Below are 18,293 nucleotides of genomic sequence, written 5' to 3' on the forward strand. Positions count from 1 at the left end.
ATTTTGAAATGTTCAACTGCCATTGATTGCTGGCCTTGGCTCTCGATAGGATTCTAAACTTGTGTGTGTGTGTGTGTGTGTGCGTGTGTGCGTGCGTGCGTGTGTGCGTGCCTGTGTGTGAGTGAGAAAGAGAGGAAGTGTGTGAGTGATGTGCGTGATGCACTGCACGAGTGCGTGTACTGTATGTATGTGTAGTCGTTAACAGACGAGACCACGTTACCTCATCAAGTGTCACATCAGAGTGCAGTCCGCCGCCACCGCTCCGCTCCGCGGGCCTGGCTCCAAAACAAAACCCGATGGAAAAAGAGAGAGCCGTCCCCCTCCCTCCTCATACTCTCCCTCCCTCCTCATCCCCCATCCCCCTGCCTGTGTTTACAGAGCTCTGGACACAACATGCACATCAACTCTGTGATGGTTCGTTCGTCTCCTGCTCTCAGGCCACCCCACTGTTACGCAAACATTCAGCAGCGGGGTGCGTTGTCGTTGTTGTCGTGGTCACCCCCCCCCCTTCAGAAAGATGGATGCGGCCCTCCTCTAAGCTTTCAGTAATGGGGATAGGCAATGAAGACTGGTGGAGCGGTTTCTTAAATCAACATTGCCCCCCCCCTCCCCCTCTCTCTCTCAGAGTTGTCGAGGAAGACCGACGGGGTGATGAATCGTCAAGCTAAATTATTTAGATTAATTATTTACTTTGTATCCTCACAAATTATAAACGTTTCAGTTGGATAAGCAAAGAAGTTTGTAAACGCTGGATAGTTTTATAACAGCTGGATTTGGGAGAGAACTATTCTGCACTGCTTGTATAATGCCTCTTGAAAAGCCTTTTTCTACACCAAATAATAAGACTCTTTAAATAAGACCAACCAGAAAGGAAAAAGACTTTTACTTCTCAGAACTCAGCAGCACAGACAAATAGAGGGGTCGGGACACATACTCCACAGACTAAAATGGTTTTGTGTGTTATGTTTTTGTTTAAAGGAAATCAGATCACTTACATTCCCCTCACTACTGGAAGCAACAACTTTGTTTATCGCACGTGGCCTTTTGGACATGTCCTGCGTGCTGGTTGTTTCTAATTTTCTGCCATGATTTTCATCCCCATTATAACTATTGCATAACTTATATTTCTGGAAAATGACTATAGTCACAGAGGGTTTTTTTTTTTGTTTCATTTTTGACACAAAGTTGTCTCAATCCAGATGAAACTTAACCCGTTTCTTTTGGGACTTTTGTGATTCCTCCAGTTCCGTTATACATACAGTGTATATGTATTCTTTTTTCCCCCTCTCTCGGGGGGCTCTGCTTTTCCATTTGTGAAAAAGAGAAAAAGCTTGTTTAAAAAAAATGTCCGTTGTGGTGACTTGCATGTGATTGCTTCCCATGAAGTAAGGTGTCCGAGGACCTCAACAGAAATGGAAACTTCCTCAGTGTAAGCTACTGTACAGATATATGGAATGTCCTCACTTCATAGTGATTGATGATCATACAGTACAAAGTCACAACAGGGTAAGCCAGCAATACTGGACTTAACAGTTAAATGCAGACAACCGTTTTATATGTGCAGCTTGAATCCAAGCTGACTGTCTAAGCTATAGTGGAATACAGTGACGTTTCTCATTCTTTTACAACTGAAGTGTCTGCGTTATGCTTTATTCTGTCCCTTGGATTCCCTTTTTTAAGTTTTTTTTTTTGTTTGTTTATTATGCTTCAATATATGGTCTACGTGAAGAAGCATCCAGTGAAACCTACTTGTCATTGTCACACTGATGATGAATTGCTTTTACGTGATCTTCAGTGTCGTACGAAACTGAATGTAGCCAAACAATGTCACAACATTGTGAAGGTCTCCTGATTTACCGGTGACTTGTGTCGTTGGCGTTGACCGCGGATCTTGAGCTGCAGAATGTCGCCTCTTGAAGACCCAGACCTACATTTTGTGGTGGTGTGCAGTGGAAGGATGAACTGCATTACTGCCCCCTGTTGCGCCGAGCACTTGACTACAGGTCCGTTTATTTGCAGCTTGTTTATTCCCAGAGTCTGCCAGTCACCGTAAATCTGCAGATGGCCTTTGTTTTTTTTTTCCTTTATTTATTTCGGAAGAGAGCTGTGATGGGCATATGGAGCTTCTGTATGACTTCAAGGGCTTTTCCAGATAACGTTTCGCTCTAGTGGTAAAACCAGTCAGAAAGCAACCAGACCTCCTGATCTAATAGAGACGTCCCATACATTGATGTTATCTATATCGACAAACAGACTTCTATAGTGTTTTATGGGTTTCACCATAAATATCAGCAACAGGAATGTACATTTTTGTAGAAAAGAAATATTTTAAGCATAACATATATGAAAGGGTAGAAAATGTGAAGTTAAGGGTGGTGGGGTGGGTGGGTTGGCGGGGTATTCTAGACAATGTATTTCATACTGCCTTTTAATACACTTGTAGCTGAGAACATGACCCTGCAAATTACTACATCAAAAAATGCCTTGCTTTACTTTGAGATCTCTCAGGTTGAAGTGTTTGTTTTGATCCGAATTTTGTAATTAAGCATTTCTGGGGTGTTTAATGTGTCACCTCTCTGTTTTAATAGTCGCTGTCCATCTCTTGAACTTTTGTGATTTTTTTTCTTTGTGCCATACATTAAACAAAAATGACTGTACGTCTGTCTGCTTTAACCTTTCTGGAAAAAAACCCCATTCCCCACCACATTTTTGCTCCAGACTCAGATCAAAGATTCTAGCACACATTGATCAGAGTCAGATTATTCCAATAGTGATATAGACACCGTATATGTTACACGTAACTGGCCAATTTCACCTTTGGAATGACTGAAGAACAGGACACTGAACAAACACCTTTTGATACAATTATTTAATTATGTAATAATTAAAGGGTGACGCACCCTAACAAACACATTAACACAAGATTCTGAACAAATTAAAAGATGAAACATTGCCAAACCATTTATTTTTTTCATTCATTTTTTTCTTCACTTCATTTTTACAAAAAAGGTCATCATTTTCTGGTTACCTGTAGAAAATCCTCATTCAATACTTAAATACCAATACCTACAAAATATGTCTTGTACATTACAACAAGTATCAAGGACAACTCTTCCTGAAACATAAATAAATCACGTAGTATACAAACAGTCTCAATGCTCTTTCCTTACTCAAAACAAAAAGCAAAAGCAAAATATGGCTCTGATGCAGTGGTTGTTTGTTGGTTGTCAAAAATAAAGGGAAAAAGTACTTGGCATGGCAAGCTGTTCTAAGTCTAACACTTGCCACCTGACTGCTAATGTGCAAGACTGTCGTGTAGGGCGGTGCACCACAGATTCAAGCTTTAAAAACACGCAAGTCCCACTTAAATGTAGTGAAGATGAAAGGAAATATTTTTTGTATCTTGCCGTTCCTTTTTTTAATTACATTTCTGTGCCAGAAAAAGGGGAGGGAATCTGCTGCTAATTTAGTCTATGTTGTTTTCTAGTGGAGAGGATTAGCAGTTTTGACAGAACTTGGAGGCATTTGTTTCCTTTTTACTGCCCTGTAAAAAGTTGCCCATTCAAACTAGCAAGCACATTAAACCAGCATACCCAAATGCATACATGTTTCCAAAGTAGATCTGATTGTTTTTTTTGTTTTTTTTAATGAACAGATTTATGCCACAGATTCACAGGATGTTTCACAGAAATCTGAAACTGATTTATTCATTCACTCAACACGGTAGTACAGACATGATATCATCAACAGGCCTACGTTTTCTGCAAAGCAAAGAAATAAATAACATCCTGTACGAAACCCTCCATTCACCAGTATTAAGTCCACAGTGCAAAAGGTGTTTTTTCATAGACACTTCAGCATAGTACGTTATGTCCATAATTCATGACCACCAACTGGCCTTTTTGTCTTCCATACTTCACAGTAGGTCATTTCAGTTATAGCCATTATTATGTACATGATGGACAGTGCACCTCAGGCCAAACCAATACTTCTTTGGCGTAGAGTTGAAATCATGAGCCCAAAGCTTACATCAATTTATTTTATTTCACATTTTCCCATAGTTTACCAGCTTTAGAGTATACTGTGTAAGATGAGATACAAACTGGTAGGGGGAATAAACGGGTGTGTTGAAATTCAATTCCAAATATGAGACCATTTTGAAATTTACTGAGTTCACCAACACAAGTTTATGTAACTTCTATCAAATAAAGGCGCCCATTCATGTCAGATATTGAGTTACCACTCTTTGGAGGAAAACATCTGAAGTTCTTCCCAGTTTTCGGAACCCCCCACCTCCCTCCCCCCTTATTCCAAAAGCCAACATTTACATGTCAGTTTTCATTACAGCATGGGCTGCCATGGAAACGTCTTTCCGCCTTGGGTTAACACGCTCACATAAACACACTCAGTCTCTCATCAGCCCGTGAGATCATAAGATGCCATGATTACACAGTAAGACCATGAGGAAACAGACGGAGGCATGAAATACCACTTCAGAGATGGGAGGAGACACCATGCCCGACATTTTGTCTCCGACCATTGAGTGTCTATCTTCTTTGATTCACATAGTGACACACACACACACACACACACACACACACACACACACACACACACACACACATACACACAATACTATAAGTGAGTAATGAAAAGGGCATATCACAATGGAGTTGGGGAAATCCCCCCAAAATGACAATGTATTGTTAAACTGTGCAAGTGGCAGACCTTTGATGCTGGATATTGCAAAACTGGGTATCAAGCAAAATTTTGTTTTGTTCTTTTATGATCCACTTAACAGATACATTTTGCAAATGCTGTTAGGGCCATCAGTATTTCTGTTTTCACATATGGTCTATTAACTTTTATAGACAAAAACATATGTTCCCCCTTTTTCAGAGAAGTTTGTCTCCTGTCATGCTAGATATCTGTTAATTGCAAGTGACACGCTTGTGTCAAAGCTTGAAATTTATGTGGTGATTTCTGAGATTGAAAAGGTCTGTATGTGTGATGTCGAAACTGCTCCTAATTAACAATCAAATGTCTATTCTTTCGTTCATGCTGAAAAATAACTTAGCAGAAAAAGAACAGGGTCGAAAACTTGACAAAAACCAGAGGAGTGTGCCCACCCACATCATCAAATCATCATTTGTGTGTTTTTTTTTTTTTTTTTGCCATCTGCCCTTGAAGATAATTTTGTTTCAATTCTTGGGGGCAGGAAAGAAAGGACATTTTCTTTTCTCTCCCTTCCTCAGGATGAAATGATGAAAACTGTGCTTTGTTGCCACTGACAGCCATTTCCGATGTTCATTAAAGTTAATGAAAGTGAGGCCCGTGCCTCTGCCAAGTCATTATTAGCCTGCCATGCTAAGCCCGCTCTGCATCAAAGAAGATGCTCCGGTTGACTGAGCTACTGATTAATACGGCGATCTCCCACCATGGGTGAAGTTTAAAGGCCACATCCTCCCCTCCCCCAACACACACACACACACACACACACACACACACACACACACACACACACACACACACACACACACACACACACACACACACACACACACACACACACACACACACACACACACACACACACACACACATACACACACACACACACACATTTCCTAAGCACAATAAAAAATAAAACCACATAAGGTAAAATTATATGGATATTTAGATCATAACACACTCACTGTGACTTAAACAGACATGTGATATGGATTTTCCCTCGATACAGCGATATCAGATGTTGTGTGTTTGGGGGTGTTGGAGGAATTCACCGCTGGTGGCTCGAGGCAGCTGGCTGAGTTTCAGCACGGAGCCACATGAATATTAATGTCTGATTAAACTCTGGGATAAGCCTCATGAATGATTCATGGATACATGTGACCGAAATGAAAATGCTTGTTAGGCACATGCTTCAGGAAGAGACCTCGAGTGAATCGTACAGCAGTGTGACATTTGGCTGCTGTCACAACTTCCCTTTCCGGGTGTCTTTTTGCCTTTGATGCATTCTCTGTGTTGTCGACTCAGCCCCTCTAATCATGCAACTGATTACGTTATACAGAAAAGGGTCAAGTGCCTGTCTTGTGTACCAAAGACTGCTTGGACTGGCCTGAATTGTTTGGACAGGTTGGAGGGCGTCCCAGAGCCTGGTTCGTGTTCGGACCCTCCAAGGCTGTCACGAGTGTCTGCGAAATCCAAAAATGCTACACTGCTCTCCCTCTCTCAGCACCTACTGGTGCCATGCGCTCACTTCCTGGGGAGAAAGGCTGCCAGACGCTGTTTCTTTATTGGGAGAATGTGGATCTCCTGGGAGCTGACCTTTTTCAGTTTGATGGATCTGTTCTTCGACATTTTTTTGAGTGGGTCGTTGGAGTCGCTGCCCCGCTGGTCCCCCGGCGTCCTGGGCAAAGCGGCATAGCCGCCCTGGCCGGCATCCCGCTTGATGGAGAAGTTTTTGGTGGAGACGCCCGAGAGACCCTTCAGTTTGCCACAGAAGATGGCCGGCATGGCGTCCTTGACGGACACAATGACCTTGGCTGTCTGTGAAGTGCTGACAATCTCTATGTTCCCCCCTGCACCAAGTGCTCCGTCGTGGACCGTACCGGCCATCGAGCTACTGCCGGCGCTATCCACAACCCACTTGTGCTGCCGGCTAAACTCTAAGGACGCTAGGCCACTGAGGAGCTTTGAGTCCAGCTTGGGAGAGCACTCCACTGGCCGCAACACTCCCAAAGATATAGCTCCCGCACCCATGTCCTCGCCCAAGTGACGGGAACGATCTCTCACACCTTCCATGCTCCCGTTGGAACTGCAGGACTGGATACAGGTCTTTCTAACGCCACCAATGGACAGGTCAAGGACACTGTCTTGTTGGCATGGCACTTCCTGTTTTGTCTGTACGGGAGGTGCCCGGATCGACAGGTCCAGAACCTCTCCCTCTGGCACAGAAAGACAAGATGGCAAAGGAGACAGGTGCATGGATGGGCCAGTCTCAACACTAGGCGATGGCATGCTAAGGGCAAAATCTTTTGTCGATGTCTGCGTACCCTGGCTCAAAGTACAGACAGGCTTTGGGGGGTCTGGGGCCACTTTGGAGTCCTCTGCCTGCTGCGGGACGGGGATAGGGATGGGAATTGGGATAGGAAGAGGCACTGGTAGAGGGACAACGATGGGATAGGGGACCAGCAGGGTGGGTGGAGGCACCAGGGGAGCTAGTGGGGAGCTGTAGGGGTGGGAAAGGGGTGGTGGTGGAAAGAATCCAGTCGAGAAAGGGTCCGGCTGGGGGGAACCAGCAGAATGACAGTTGGGCGAAGGGTTCGCCTGGGAAGGGAAAAGGTCCTGCAGGATAGCAGCAAAGTTGGGGTTCTGCAGAAGGGTGAGCAAGCTCTGGTCCAACATGGGAGCTGCTCCTTTCTGATCCAATGGTGGGGGTGGCGCAAGTGCCAACGAGGCATTCTGGCACAAGATGTTGTTTGGTAAGGAGAGGGTAGGACAGCCTGCCTGCTGCAGGAGCTGAGGCGTTAGGTGCTGGAAGAGCTGCTGCTCCAGCACCAGAGGCAGGGAGACGGGACCTTGGGCGGTGACCAAGTATGGCGCTGTGCCAGGTTGTGCCACCTGCGGGCCAGCCGTGCCTGCCAGGATGGGCAACATCATTGGACTGTCCCCCAGGCAGATGGGCTGAAGAACCGTGGTGGCCATTTTGAGAGCGACCCCTCCTGGCGAGTCGGCTGTCTGAGTTACAACAGGCGTCGTGCCAGGGACACCCAACATTGGCGAGAGGGACCTCTTGGTCAAGGTCGGTGAGTTAACATTCCATGCCTCGGTAGAAATTACCGTATTCCCCTCGTCCTCTAATTTACCAATGCCCTCTCCTACGGTTCCTCCAGTGGAGCATATCTCGCCTTGCGTGCTCCCCATGTCCACAGGAATGCTGTCCTTGTAGGGGTCCTCCATGGCCTCTGGTTATCGAGATCTTCTTCAGCTGCTGATGGGTGACAAATGCATGATATTCCTTCACTTTTTTGGAAGATGGTCTTTGTCAATCCTGGAAGAAGAAGAAAACACAAAAGAGATGTTTAGCCCAAAATGTTGATTATGGCCCCTAAACAGCACAGTCATGTAACAGACAATCAAATGCATTTTCCAGGGCCTCCTCCCTTGGACGCGTGAACCATCTGGATGCTACAAGAATTAGAGATTAGGATGATGTAACTGCAGAGTCCACAATCAACCCTGAAGCATAGTGATGCATGAGAGGCCGAGCCCCAACAGAGAGCCTCAGCATATCTACCATGAAAAAAGGAAGTATGGCTTTAATTCTACGAGGGGGAGGGGAAGGGGAATTAAATCAAATTAACTCTTAGGGAGTGTTGGTTATTTGTTTATATGCCAGTGTGTGTGTGTGCGGAGTATGTGTGTGTGTGTGTGTGTGTGTGGAATTTATTACATAAAATGCTGGCGCTGACTAAACTAAGCCTCCCTTTGGCAGACAGACAGACAGAGGGAGAGAGATATATGGAGAGTGGGACAGAGAAGGGAAAGAGAGAAACAGAGAGGGAAAGAGAGAGAGAGGGAGAGTATGATGGGGGAGGCTGAAAGAGGTGCAGAGCCAAACACACGGACGCCACGCTATTGTAAACAGTCTCGTTTTTTTTCCAAAGCACGAGAGCTTTTTTTTCTCCTTCAGCATATTAAGTTCATATTAACAAGAAGAACACTCTCTGCTAGCATTTATCTCTCATACAAAGATGACTTTATGTTTCTTGTACAATACTGAACATAAAGGCCATGAATAAAAAATACATTGGCATACACTTTGTACTTTCTGGGGAAATAGCAGCTACATATAGCCTAGCCATTATATAATTACAGTTTCTGAAAGCCTTCACCGTGGTTTAGTAGCAACTGAAAACATGACCCTTTTATCTAAATAGTCCTTGCTTACTGACAAAATATTCTCTTGGTAATTCCCGAGTGGTGATATAAATTTGAGACTGGTGGGAAAAAATCAGTCACATCCCCATGACATTTAGCTTGAGGGCCTTATCTTGAAGGACCACTGGGCTTATCTGTGTGCTTTCAGTTCCTTTCATAAACAAAGAGGCATATGGGCAGACGAGCACATATAAAGGCTGCCAGACTGACTCAGGATCAGGCTTCCGCTCTCGTCCCTGCGTTAAACCCTCTGGCATGTCTCGGAACCCCAGAACCCAGAGCAGTGGGCCTCGGATTGCGGGTGGTGGTGGTGGTGGGGGTGGCAGGAGGCAATAATAATTATATTTTTTTCTGTCCATGGCATGCCTGGTTCCCCCTGATTACAAGCGCAGAGAGCATTTTACTGTCCTATACCTTCTCTCTTCCAACTTCCCTCTCTCCCACCCCCCCCCCACCCCCCACCCCAAACCCACTCCCCCCCTGAGGCTTAAGCCCCCAGTTGAAGAGGTTAAGCTCGGGGTAATAAGCCGTGTGCAGTTACTTGCTGGGGGGAAGCTTTTCATTTGAACACACAGACAGCCTATGGTGAGCTATATTCTGAAAAAAAAGATCTAAATATATGGGATACATTTATACTGAAGGCTTTGAGGCCAGTTGGAACTCAAAAAGAAATATGTTACACTGCCCTGAAACCTGCCATTTGCGGGGCAGCGCTTGTGAAATACATTTGTACACAGTGCCTCAGTCTGCGTTGGCAGTCTAGAGGAAAAAATCCTAAATTAGGTCACAGGCTAAGTGGATGCATATGTTTAATGAGAACCACAACAGAATCTGTTCCTTCAGATAAAATTAAAAAAAGTCCCACATTTACAACAAAATTGTCGGCGGGGTGAGACCAACTAAATTTATGACGGGGAATTTATAAAGGGGTCTTTTTTCTGGGAGAATTCACCAACCGCCATATTGTGTTGTAAGGACATTCAATGTATGAAGGTGCTGAGTGTGTATGGAGAGAGAGACATTTCACAAACCTGTCTTCAATTTATCGACAACATGTGACATTGCACTCTCCTTGCCAAGGACTGCAATTCATCAGATCAATAACCTGGCAAAAAAACCTGAGGTTGTTTGTTTCCAAGTGTTTGGAAAACAAATGCATGTGTCCTGAATGCTATTAGTCCCATGAATCTCACTCTGTTGGTCTAATGTCTGTGAGTCAGCCGGCCAAAAACTCTGGACATAAATCCAAAGTGAGCAAGAGAGGGAAAAAGTCTATAAATTATAATCCCAAGTTGGAAAGGCAACAAGGTGGGTCGTCGGCATTCGAGATGATTTATCCCTTAAGATATTGCATTCCAGCTGAGAATCTTGTAAAATCCAACCAATGAATACCGCCGACTCACTTCCATTTACGCACAAAGCCTCTCTCTCTCTCTCAAAAAAAACTGAGACCAAACCTACAATTAACTGTCCTGCCTACACTTGTTAACTATTGCCGTCTGTGTCACTATAAGACTGTGAGTGCTATTATCGCAGCCTTTTATATTTAGAAGAGCCAAGTCATACACAGCCCGCTGTTAAAAACACAAACAATGAAACCACCACACTTTTCATTTCAGCACGGTTTGGAGTGCAACATTATACCACCAAAACCACTACCATTTGCCAATCAGTTTGGGATTAAACACTGAGTTATATACATCAAATAATCAAAAACACATTCAAATGCCCAGAAGTATCACATAAAATGTGACAAGGAAAAAGATAACCCAAACCCTGGTAGCACACTAGTAACTGTAAAGTGATTTTTTTCCCCCCCCTGCACAAACCAGACACAGTTGTCATGCCAACGCTGCTTTAATAAATCCATCATTGCCTTTTTTTCTGGTGGCGTGGACATTCGGCATCCTCCCCCTTATTGATTCCAGCTTGTTTGGGGGGAGGTAGCCCTGTTGGTGGCAGAGTGCTCCATCGTCCAAAGCAGCCTCGTCGTCATCTTTTTGATCTGCCACACAGGCCATAGCAAATGAAGAGCTAGCAACAAAGGCCACTTTTCATACTAGCCTTAAGCAAAAGCAAAATACAGTAAGTAAACAAACTCAAGCGTGCTGAATAAAAAAACGCCGACCAATAACAACAAACCTAGGAGAGAGGCCTGGAGAGTGGACTTCAATGAGGTGCCAAAAATTTGTCATGAGAGAGAGAGAGAGAGGAGAGAGAGAGAGAGAGAGAGAGAGAGAGAGAGAGAGAGAGAGAGAGAGGGACTCCCGATGGGCCAAGCCACCAGAGGGGTTTACGCGCCACATCTTCTCGACAAAATGGCTGCCATGTGGAAGGCAGCTCTACCAGGCAGTGCTGTGGTGAAGCTCCCATTCCCTCAGGGTTCGTTCTCTATTGTACTGTGGCACAGCCATGACGCAGTAACAGGACTGTGATAGATTAGATCTATAATTCTTCAGGGAGACCGCCCGCAATCCTCTTGTTTCCACTCAGCAAAACTATGGGATGGGCCATGGACAGTGCTCTCCTCGAAAGAAAAAAGGGCTACTTGGTTGTGTCCTAGCAGACGCATGGATTCACAAACACACACACACACACACACACACACACACACACACACACACACAAATACCAGGATCTAATGCAAGCATGTGCGTATTTATAGCACCAACTCTTTGTGCTTAAACCTTGGCCTTCTCACAGCTCTGGCAGACACCGAGGCTTTATTTATAGTGCCTATAAATGGGAGGTGTCCACTCCGTATGAATGATAGTGTATGAGATCATCAAAGTGAACATGGACATAATAACCCCTATGTGCACACATGCAAAGACTACACAAACACACACACACACACACACAGACAATAGACACACAGATTCCATGTTTAAGCAGCTGGTCGTCAGTGTTAGCCTCTGTTGGCACCGACGGTGAAACAGAATGCCACCGCACTGCAAGACGGAGCACTCCTGGGTAAACTCCCTTTGAGGTGAACGCGCTCACGGGTGTTGAACCCAGGTCAGTGGGTACTGACTTTGGCCATGTGGAACGCTTTCTTTCAGCTGACTGGGCTTTGGCTGGTCAGACAGCACCGCTGCACCGAGAGCTTTATGCTTCACTGATCTGCTTCACTCTCACTCTCTCTCTCTCTCTCTCTCTCTCTCTCTCTCCAGCTCACTCTACCCACCCCAACACCCAACACCCCTGCTCGGATCATGTGAGCGCAGCTCTGTCGTATCCCTGTTACAGACACTTGAAAACCCACTAGAGGAAGAAGGAGAAATACGGAGACAAAGACGGATTAGTAAGCAAGACTTTTGAGTCATCCCTGCACTGATCACAATGACAAGGAACAGCGCCACCCTGACTCATCTGATCCGCATTTGAAACATTTAGTCATCAAACGGTGCTCTGCCAGAGATAACACAGGGATGATGAAATTAGCTGAAAACAGGCCACTAATTCCTGAAACATGGGGGAAGAGAGAGAGAAAGAGAGAGAAAAGAAGGAGGGGGAGAAGATAGCAGAGCAGCAGCGAGCAGAAGGCCAATCGGGAGCGCCAGCTGCCTGGCTCTTCTTGCCTCATTAGCGTTTACATTGATTCATGCAGCAGATGCTCTAAAGTGACTTACAAGGCAGGACTCACTTTTACACACCAGGCGCTAGGTCCTCTGTGAGCGTCAGATGCCCCCCCCCAACCCCCCCCCCCCCCCAAAAGCAACCCATCCTCTGACCAGAAAACGGCAGCAGAAGCTTCCTGGCATCCAGCTATGAGCTCACGCCGACAGTCAGTGAGCCCACCTGCTGAACAGGCCAGGAGCCCCCCACCCCTCTAAACCCCCAACCCCCCCTCGTCCAAACCCTATCAGGACCACCTCAGAGGCCAGACCTGCAGAACATGTGCTGATCTTATCACAGAGAGAGAGAGAGAGAGAGAGAGAGAGAGAGAGAGACTCATTTGGGCTGCCTAGGGCTCCTGTGTTCTGCGCCAAATCTCTGGACTTACATCAGTCCCCGGCCGCCTCTCATGGGCCGAGACAGCAGGGCCTGGAACATTTCAGCAATTACAGCACCGGAGGCCCAAGACTGGTAGTTCATCTTGTGCACAGACACATACACACATACACGTGCAAACACACATGGATATTATCTGCACAACGTGCATTTAGTCGTATTCTTTGCCCTACACTTTCACGCAATGAGCAGGGAAAATATACACACACACACACACACACACACACACACACACGACACAAACACACACAGACACTGGCACAGGCACACGCACATGTGCATACATGCATGCAAGCAGGCTATGTTAATAATTAGAGTGAAGACCAAAGGAGCGGGAGGAAATGGCAGCGAAGGTGCCGAAGTTGCTTGTTAACTGTCGAGGACGTCTATGAAAAACGCATTACCATTAAAATGACCTCTCCTCAACGACCGTTACCTGACCGGAATATTAACACGCTGGTTGACCTCTGACCCTGTTAACACCGCAGTGTCACCACTTGACCCCAGGAAGATCATTCCAAAGATCATTCGGAGGTCACCTGATTGTCTTTTTTCCATTTCCAACCTGGAAGCTATAAATACTCTGCGGTACTACAACAGGTCTTTAATTAAATATGAGGTAATTCAACCACCAGCTCAGAAACTGGAGCATCTGTTATTGCGCAGTCATGATCATTAGAGCAATGGGGCTAATAGCCATTCCATCCTCACTGCAACCCAACACCACTATTATGACAGGGACTTAGTGAGTGTCATGGATAGTGTTTCAAATGCAACATGGCTGTCCTGGAAGAAACTGGTGGTAAGGGTGGGGGTGAAGGGGGTGGTGGTGGTGTGCGAAGGCCTGTAATGCCAATGCAGCCACTGTGACTCCACAACGAGAAGCTGGGCTGTGTGTGTGTGTGTGTGTGTGTGTGTTGGGGGGGGGGGGCTGGACTGGGCCAAGCAACAACAAATCGAGACGCTCACACAACCGACGCTGCGTGCTGAAAGGACCACATTGGATTCCTGCCCCCTTTTTCTGTAATAGTTTCCACATTTCACTCTCCCTTTTGAGGGGGTTGCGCTCTAAATAGCGTTAACTCGCAGGGAAGAAAAACAACAAACTGCTCACGCCGTACGCTGATGTCCATACAAGAGCGGAAAACGACTGATAGAACATTCTACACATTCTGCTGCCATCGGTTCCTTGTGTTCTTTGTATTTCCTTCCCCTCTCATCTCATCTCACAGAATCGATAAAGAGGATCTTGGTGGCTTGGCAGCTGGTGCTTGGGTGCTTGTCTGCTGTACGCTAACTACCAAGGAAAAATCTGTCAGCTCTTCGAACAAGCCGTAATGCAATAAACACAACGGTTCTGGAAAAGATGGATAGCCATTTGGGTAATGAATGCAGATTTACATGAAACAAATGGGGGAGAGACTGAGTAATGTATCTAAACAAAGTGAGCCAATGGTTGGTGGCTGAGGGCAGGATGTTACAAACCAACAAGCCATCTGACAGCCATCTACTCTTGCTCCCTCTCATCATAGGTACACATTAAAGCCTTATCTCATGTGTCATTGGAATGGCTACTCTGCAGTTACCCCCCCCCCCCTCCCTCATCATATCTCTCTCTCTCTCACACACACACACACACACACACACACACACACTGTTTGTTTCACTCTCACTCTCAGTGTCGCTTTGTCTGGCTTAATTACATGCATTTCTGTCTGCTTCTTTAAATATCACATTCTTCCTCCATCCCTCACACAATATACCGTACACCCTCTAGAAGATGCTCTCATTGATACTATCCATAACACACTTATCCAACTGCACTTACACACCATACATACCATCAAGCTTCAGCTGACACATTAAAGTATAAGACCCTTACCTTTTATCACCACTTCAGGGTCTGAATTTATGCACATCGGGCAGTTTATTTTCCCCACCTTACCTACCTAAAGTAAATGAAAAACACTCTACCTTGCAGGATGATAAAGCTAATAGCCTCATCTCTTCGCCAAACAAAATCCAGAGAAGGCTCCCGAGTCTAATCTGAGATTAGATGAGTGACCAGGAATTAAATCCACCAATAGTCTGTTTTTCAAAGGCCTGTCTGATGGTCAGGTGGTCAGTTTTCCCCATTTCTGAGATTGCAATACTTTCAGTAAATAAGAAATGCCACGACAAGAGTAAAAACTGTCAATGTACTGAGAGACACCTTGTGGACCAGTGGTATAATACAAGAAATACATACAGTACCTCTCTAACCTGACAGGACAACACTAGACGGTACAACATTTCAAGAGTGTTTGCAATGCCTGTGTGTGTGTGTGTGTGTGTGTGTGTATGTGTGTGTGCGTGCGTTCGTGCATGAGCGTGTGAGAGTGTGTGTGTGTGTGTGTGTGTGTGTGTGTGTGTGTGAGTGCGTGTGCGTGAGCGTGTGTGTATGTGTCAGCAAAAAACTCACCACCTTTCTGACCTGGTGCACTTCCCAACAGCATTGACCAATAAAGTGCAAAAACAAGCTAATGCTTTTAAAGGCACATATGCAAGTCAATGAAGTGCAGGACCACTGATCAGCTACAGCTGAACATTTAGTGTGCACATAAATACTGTTGAGTAAGACGGTAACCCTGACACCACTTAACCCCCCACCCCCCCATGCACACACACTCACACACTGACCTTGGCTTGCTCTAGTGATGGAGCGGCACAGTAGCCTGCTGTCTTCACTAACAACACTGTTTAAGAAGCATTTTGTGACGCTCTCTGTGTCTCACCAAGGACTACAAATTTAATCTGGAGGAATGTCTGGACTTAGTGACGCGCTGGGCAATCACAATGCTGCATTGATTTAATATAAAGCATTCCTTTATTTATCTTGCTCTGACGCGCCAAGCTCGGGCCTTGACCAACACTGACTGCCAGGCATAGCAAACATGTGAGTAACATTTTGTCTGAGTCTGATAAGACAGCACCTCTCTGTCCTTTGATACTGATAATGTGTTTTGATGTGAGGTTCAGTGAGTCTTTAAAACAAGGGAACCCTATTACAGTAATGACATGTGATGATGGATAGACCTCTACTCTGTCTTTATATAAAATGAGCGAACTTAACAACAGACTGAACCTATCATCATTACTCTTGAGTTGGGAACCTGTACCCATAATCAGCTCAGTCTTGTAAATAAATACTGTCACTAATACTGTTGTAGGCTATTTTACTGGCGTTTACCAGCATGTGTGAATATGGACATAACTGAAACATAGGGCAATGTTGTGAAAAAGAAGTAGCCTACATTAGAATACTTTCGTGTTTTGCTGAATCCCTCTTGTAGAGGGAGCTACGACACACAACAAACGGTAATGTATTCACTACAGAAAAGCAAGATGTGTATAATTAGCGATAGGCCTCCTCCTTCAGGCGATGGCTGCAACCAATCAGAAATAAAAGACACACACAAAGAACATTGTCTGCTTACATTACTAGTGCATTTTCAAGTCTGAAATAGGCTACAAATGAGCAGATATTGTCAGTGTACAGTCCACATATTTTCAAGAAAACATCTCACAAACTACCATAACATTGAATTTCAGGATCCAAATTAGACAAATGTTGTTGAGAACATTACAACAATAAATGTGAATATGATGAAACTGGTCGTGGTTATCAGGATGAAAACAAAATGCCTATCCAATAGCCTACTCAGTTTCTTGGCCGACTGTAGGAGCGCTGGTAGTATCATTAACGATTTGCCTCCGGGTACAAAGTCTCGTGTTGGACATGTTCACCACACATCTGTCTTATTAGCATTAGGCTATCTGCCAGTCCTCCAAAAGAACATCTACTCCTCACATAAAAGCTGTTTGGAAAAGGTTATGACCGTGGACTACGTATAACACAACACGACTGTTGCCAAAGAAAATTCACATTTGTTTTGTTTACTGTACATAAAACGTGTACACGCCAGCCCAGCTCAGCTCATTGTTCGGTCCTCTCAGGTAATTCGTTGCCTCGTCCTAATTCTGATAGCCCTGAGGCGGTTATTGCAATGATTTATAATGTGGGCCTTCTCCATTTCTGAAAATTAAATATAATGACTGTCACAGAGAAATAGTGCCAGATGATGGTAAAACATGTTCTGGCTCTTTAAGGCATGCAGCCTTTTAAACCCGGCGGATAACGCACCTGCGTGGCAAAATGAACCTGTAAAAGCATTTCGACCACATAATTAATAATCGATAGATTGTTATGTGTTAACTTAGTGTTGAACTAAATACCACAGTCGAATATGTGTTGTGCAAGCGATACAAATGTAGCCTAGTACAGATAGCCTTCCATGGGCAATAACGGGATAAGACTAGACGTTTGGATGTAGCCTAATGCATTCAATTTTATTGATATTATGTCATCCGCCTGCGTTGATACAATTACACCATTTTTATGTCTTATTGGACACTTACATCAGAAAAAACACACATCTTACCCTTCAGTTTGTTTTCTGGTCCAGCCTCAAAATAACGGCAAGCAATCGGGGATATCCTTAATCACGCATTATTCCAGGCTTCTCTCCGTCTCCGTTTCATGCATCCGCGCAGCGCCACAAATTGCTCGTTTTCCCTCAAGACGAGCGACACAGCGACAGTTTCTGACTGTGCGCAGAAAATACACGTTGACGTCCAGGCCAAACCACTGTGAACCAAGCAGTGGATATGGGCTATTACGCATATGATTGCTGACAAAAGCAAGGCTGATGGACACTACGGCTAAATAGTCCCGATGCTGCTGCAAGGAAACTCGCTCTTCCACCACCCCCTGAAGAAGGATGTAGTCCTGTGACAGCGAGGCTGCGCGCGCAGCCTTCTGGCTCTGCAACCCGTAGTCCTCCCCCGACTACTTAGCGCGCGCGCGCGCGCGCGCTCGAGCGTGCGAGCGTGGACGCACGCTTCGAAAGGTAAATCCTTGGTCAAATCCATGCAATGCACTTGTCATGACTGCACATGAACCCATCGGGCACTTATTACAAATAATAAAGGTAATCCTAGTAATAAACAGGCAAATAGAATGGCAGGCCTATCGACATAGTGCTTATTGTTAGACGCCAATGCGAAATTGTAAAAAAAAAAAAAGAAGAAGAAAAAAAAGAAGCTCTTTAAATATCAGTGATGGTGGGTACAAGACAGCAGCTGAGCCCTGTGGGGGAAACCTAGCAGTTACAACTGACATCTCCGCCACCCCCTGCTTGTCACTGTGTGACAAATGGCACCATGAATACCAATGCCTTCCGTGGTACTTTCCGAACGCCTCAGAGAGGAGACCCAGATGTTACCAGGGGAACACA

General features: G+C 45.1%; 1 protein-coding gene across 1 annotated transcript; it reads right to left on the minus strand.

Moving 5' to 3' along the window:
• Positions 1 to 3,669: 3,669 nt before the first annotated feature.
• zmp:0000001174 (retinoic acid-induced protein 2) lies at positions 3,670 to 17,753 on the minus strand. Its single transcript, XM_062555917.1, has 2 exons — positions 17,439 to 17,753; positions 3,670 to 8,053 (listed from the first exon to the last, which is right to left on the minus strand). The coding sequence occupies exon 2, from the start codon at positions 7,960 to 7,962 to the stop codon at positions 6,256 to 6,258; it is 1,707 nt and encodes a 568-aa protein (XP_062411901.1). The 5' UTR covers positions 7,963 to 8,053; positions 17,439 to 17,753; the 3' UTR covers positions 3,670 to 6,255.
• Positions 17,754 to 18,293: the final 540 nt, after the last annotated feature.

This window comes from Sardina pilchardus, chromosome 15 (genome assembly GCF_963854185.1).
Source record: "Sardina pilchardus chromosome 15, fSarPil1.1, whole genome shotgun sequence".
Taxonomy (NCBI): Eukaryota; Metazoa; Chordata; class Actinopteri; order Clupeiformes; family Clupeidae; genus Sardina; species Sardina pilchardus.

Coding starts and splice junctions, on each gene's coding strand:
- zmp:0000001174 (XM_062555917.1), bottom strand. CDS start 7,962: ATGGAGGACCCCTACAAGGACAGCATTCCTGTGGACATGGGGAGCACG.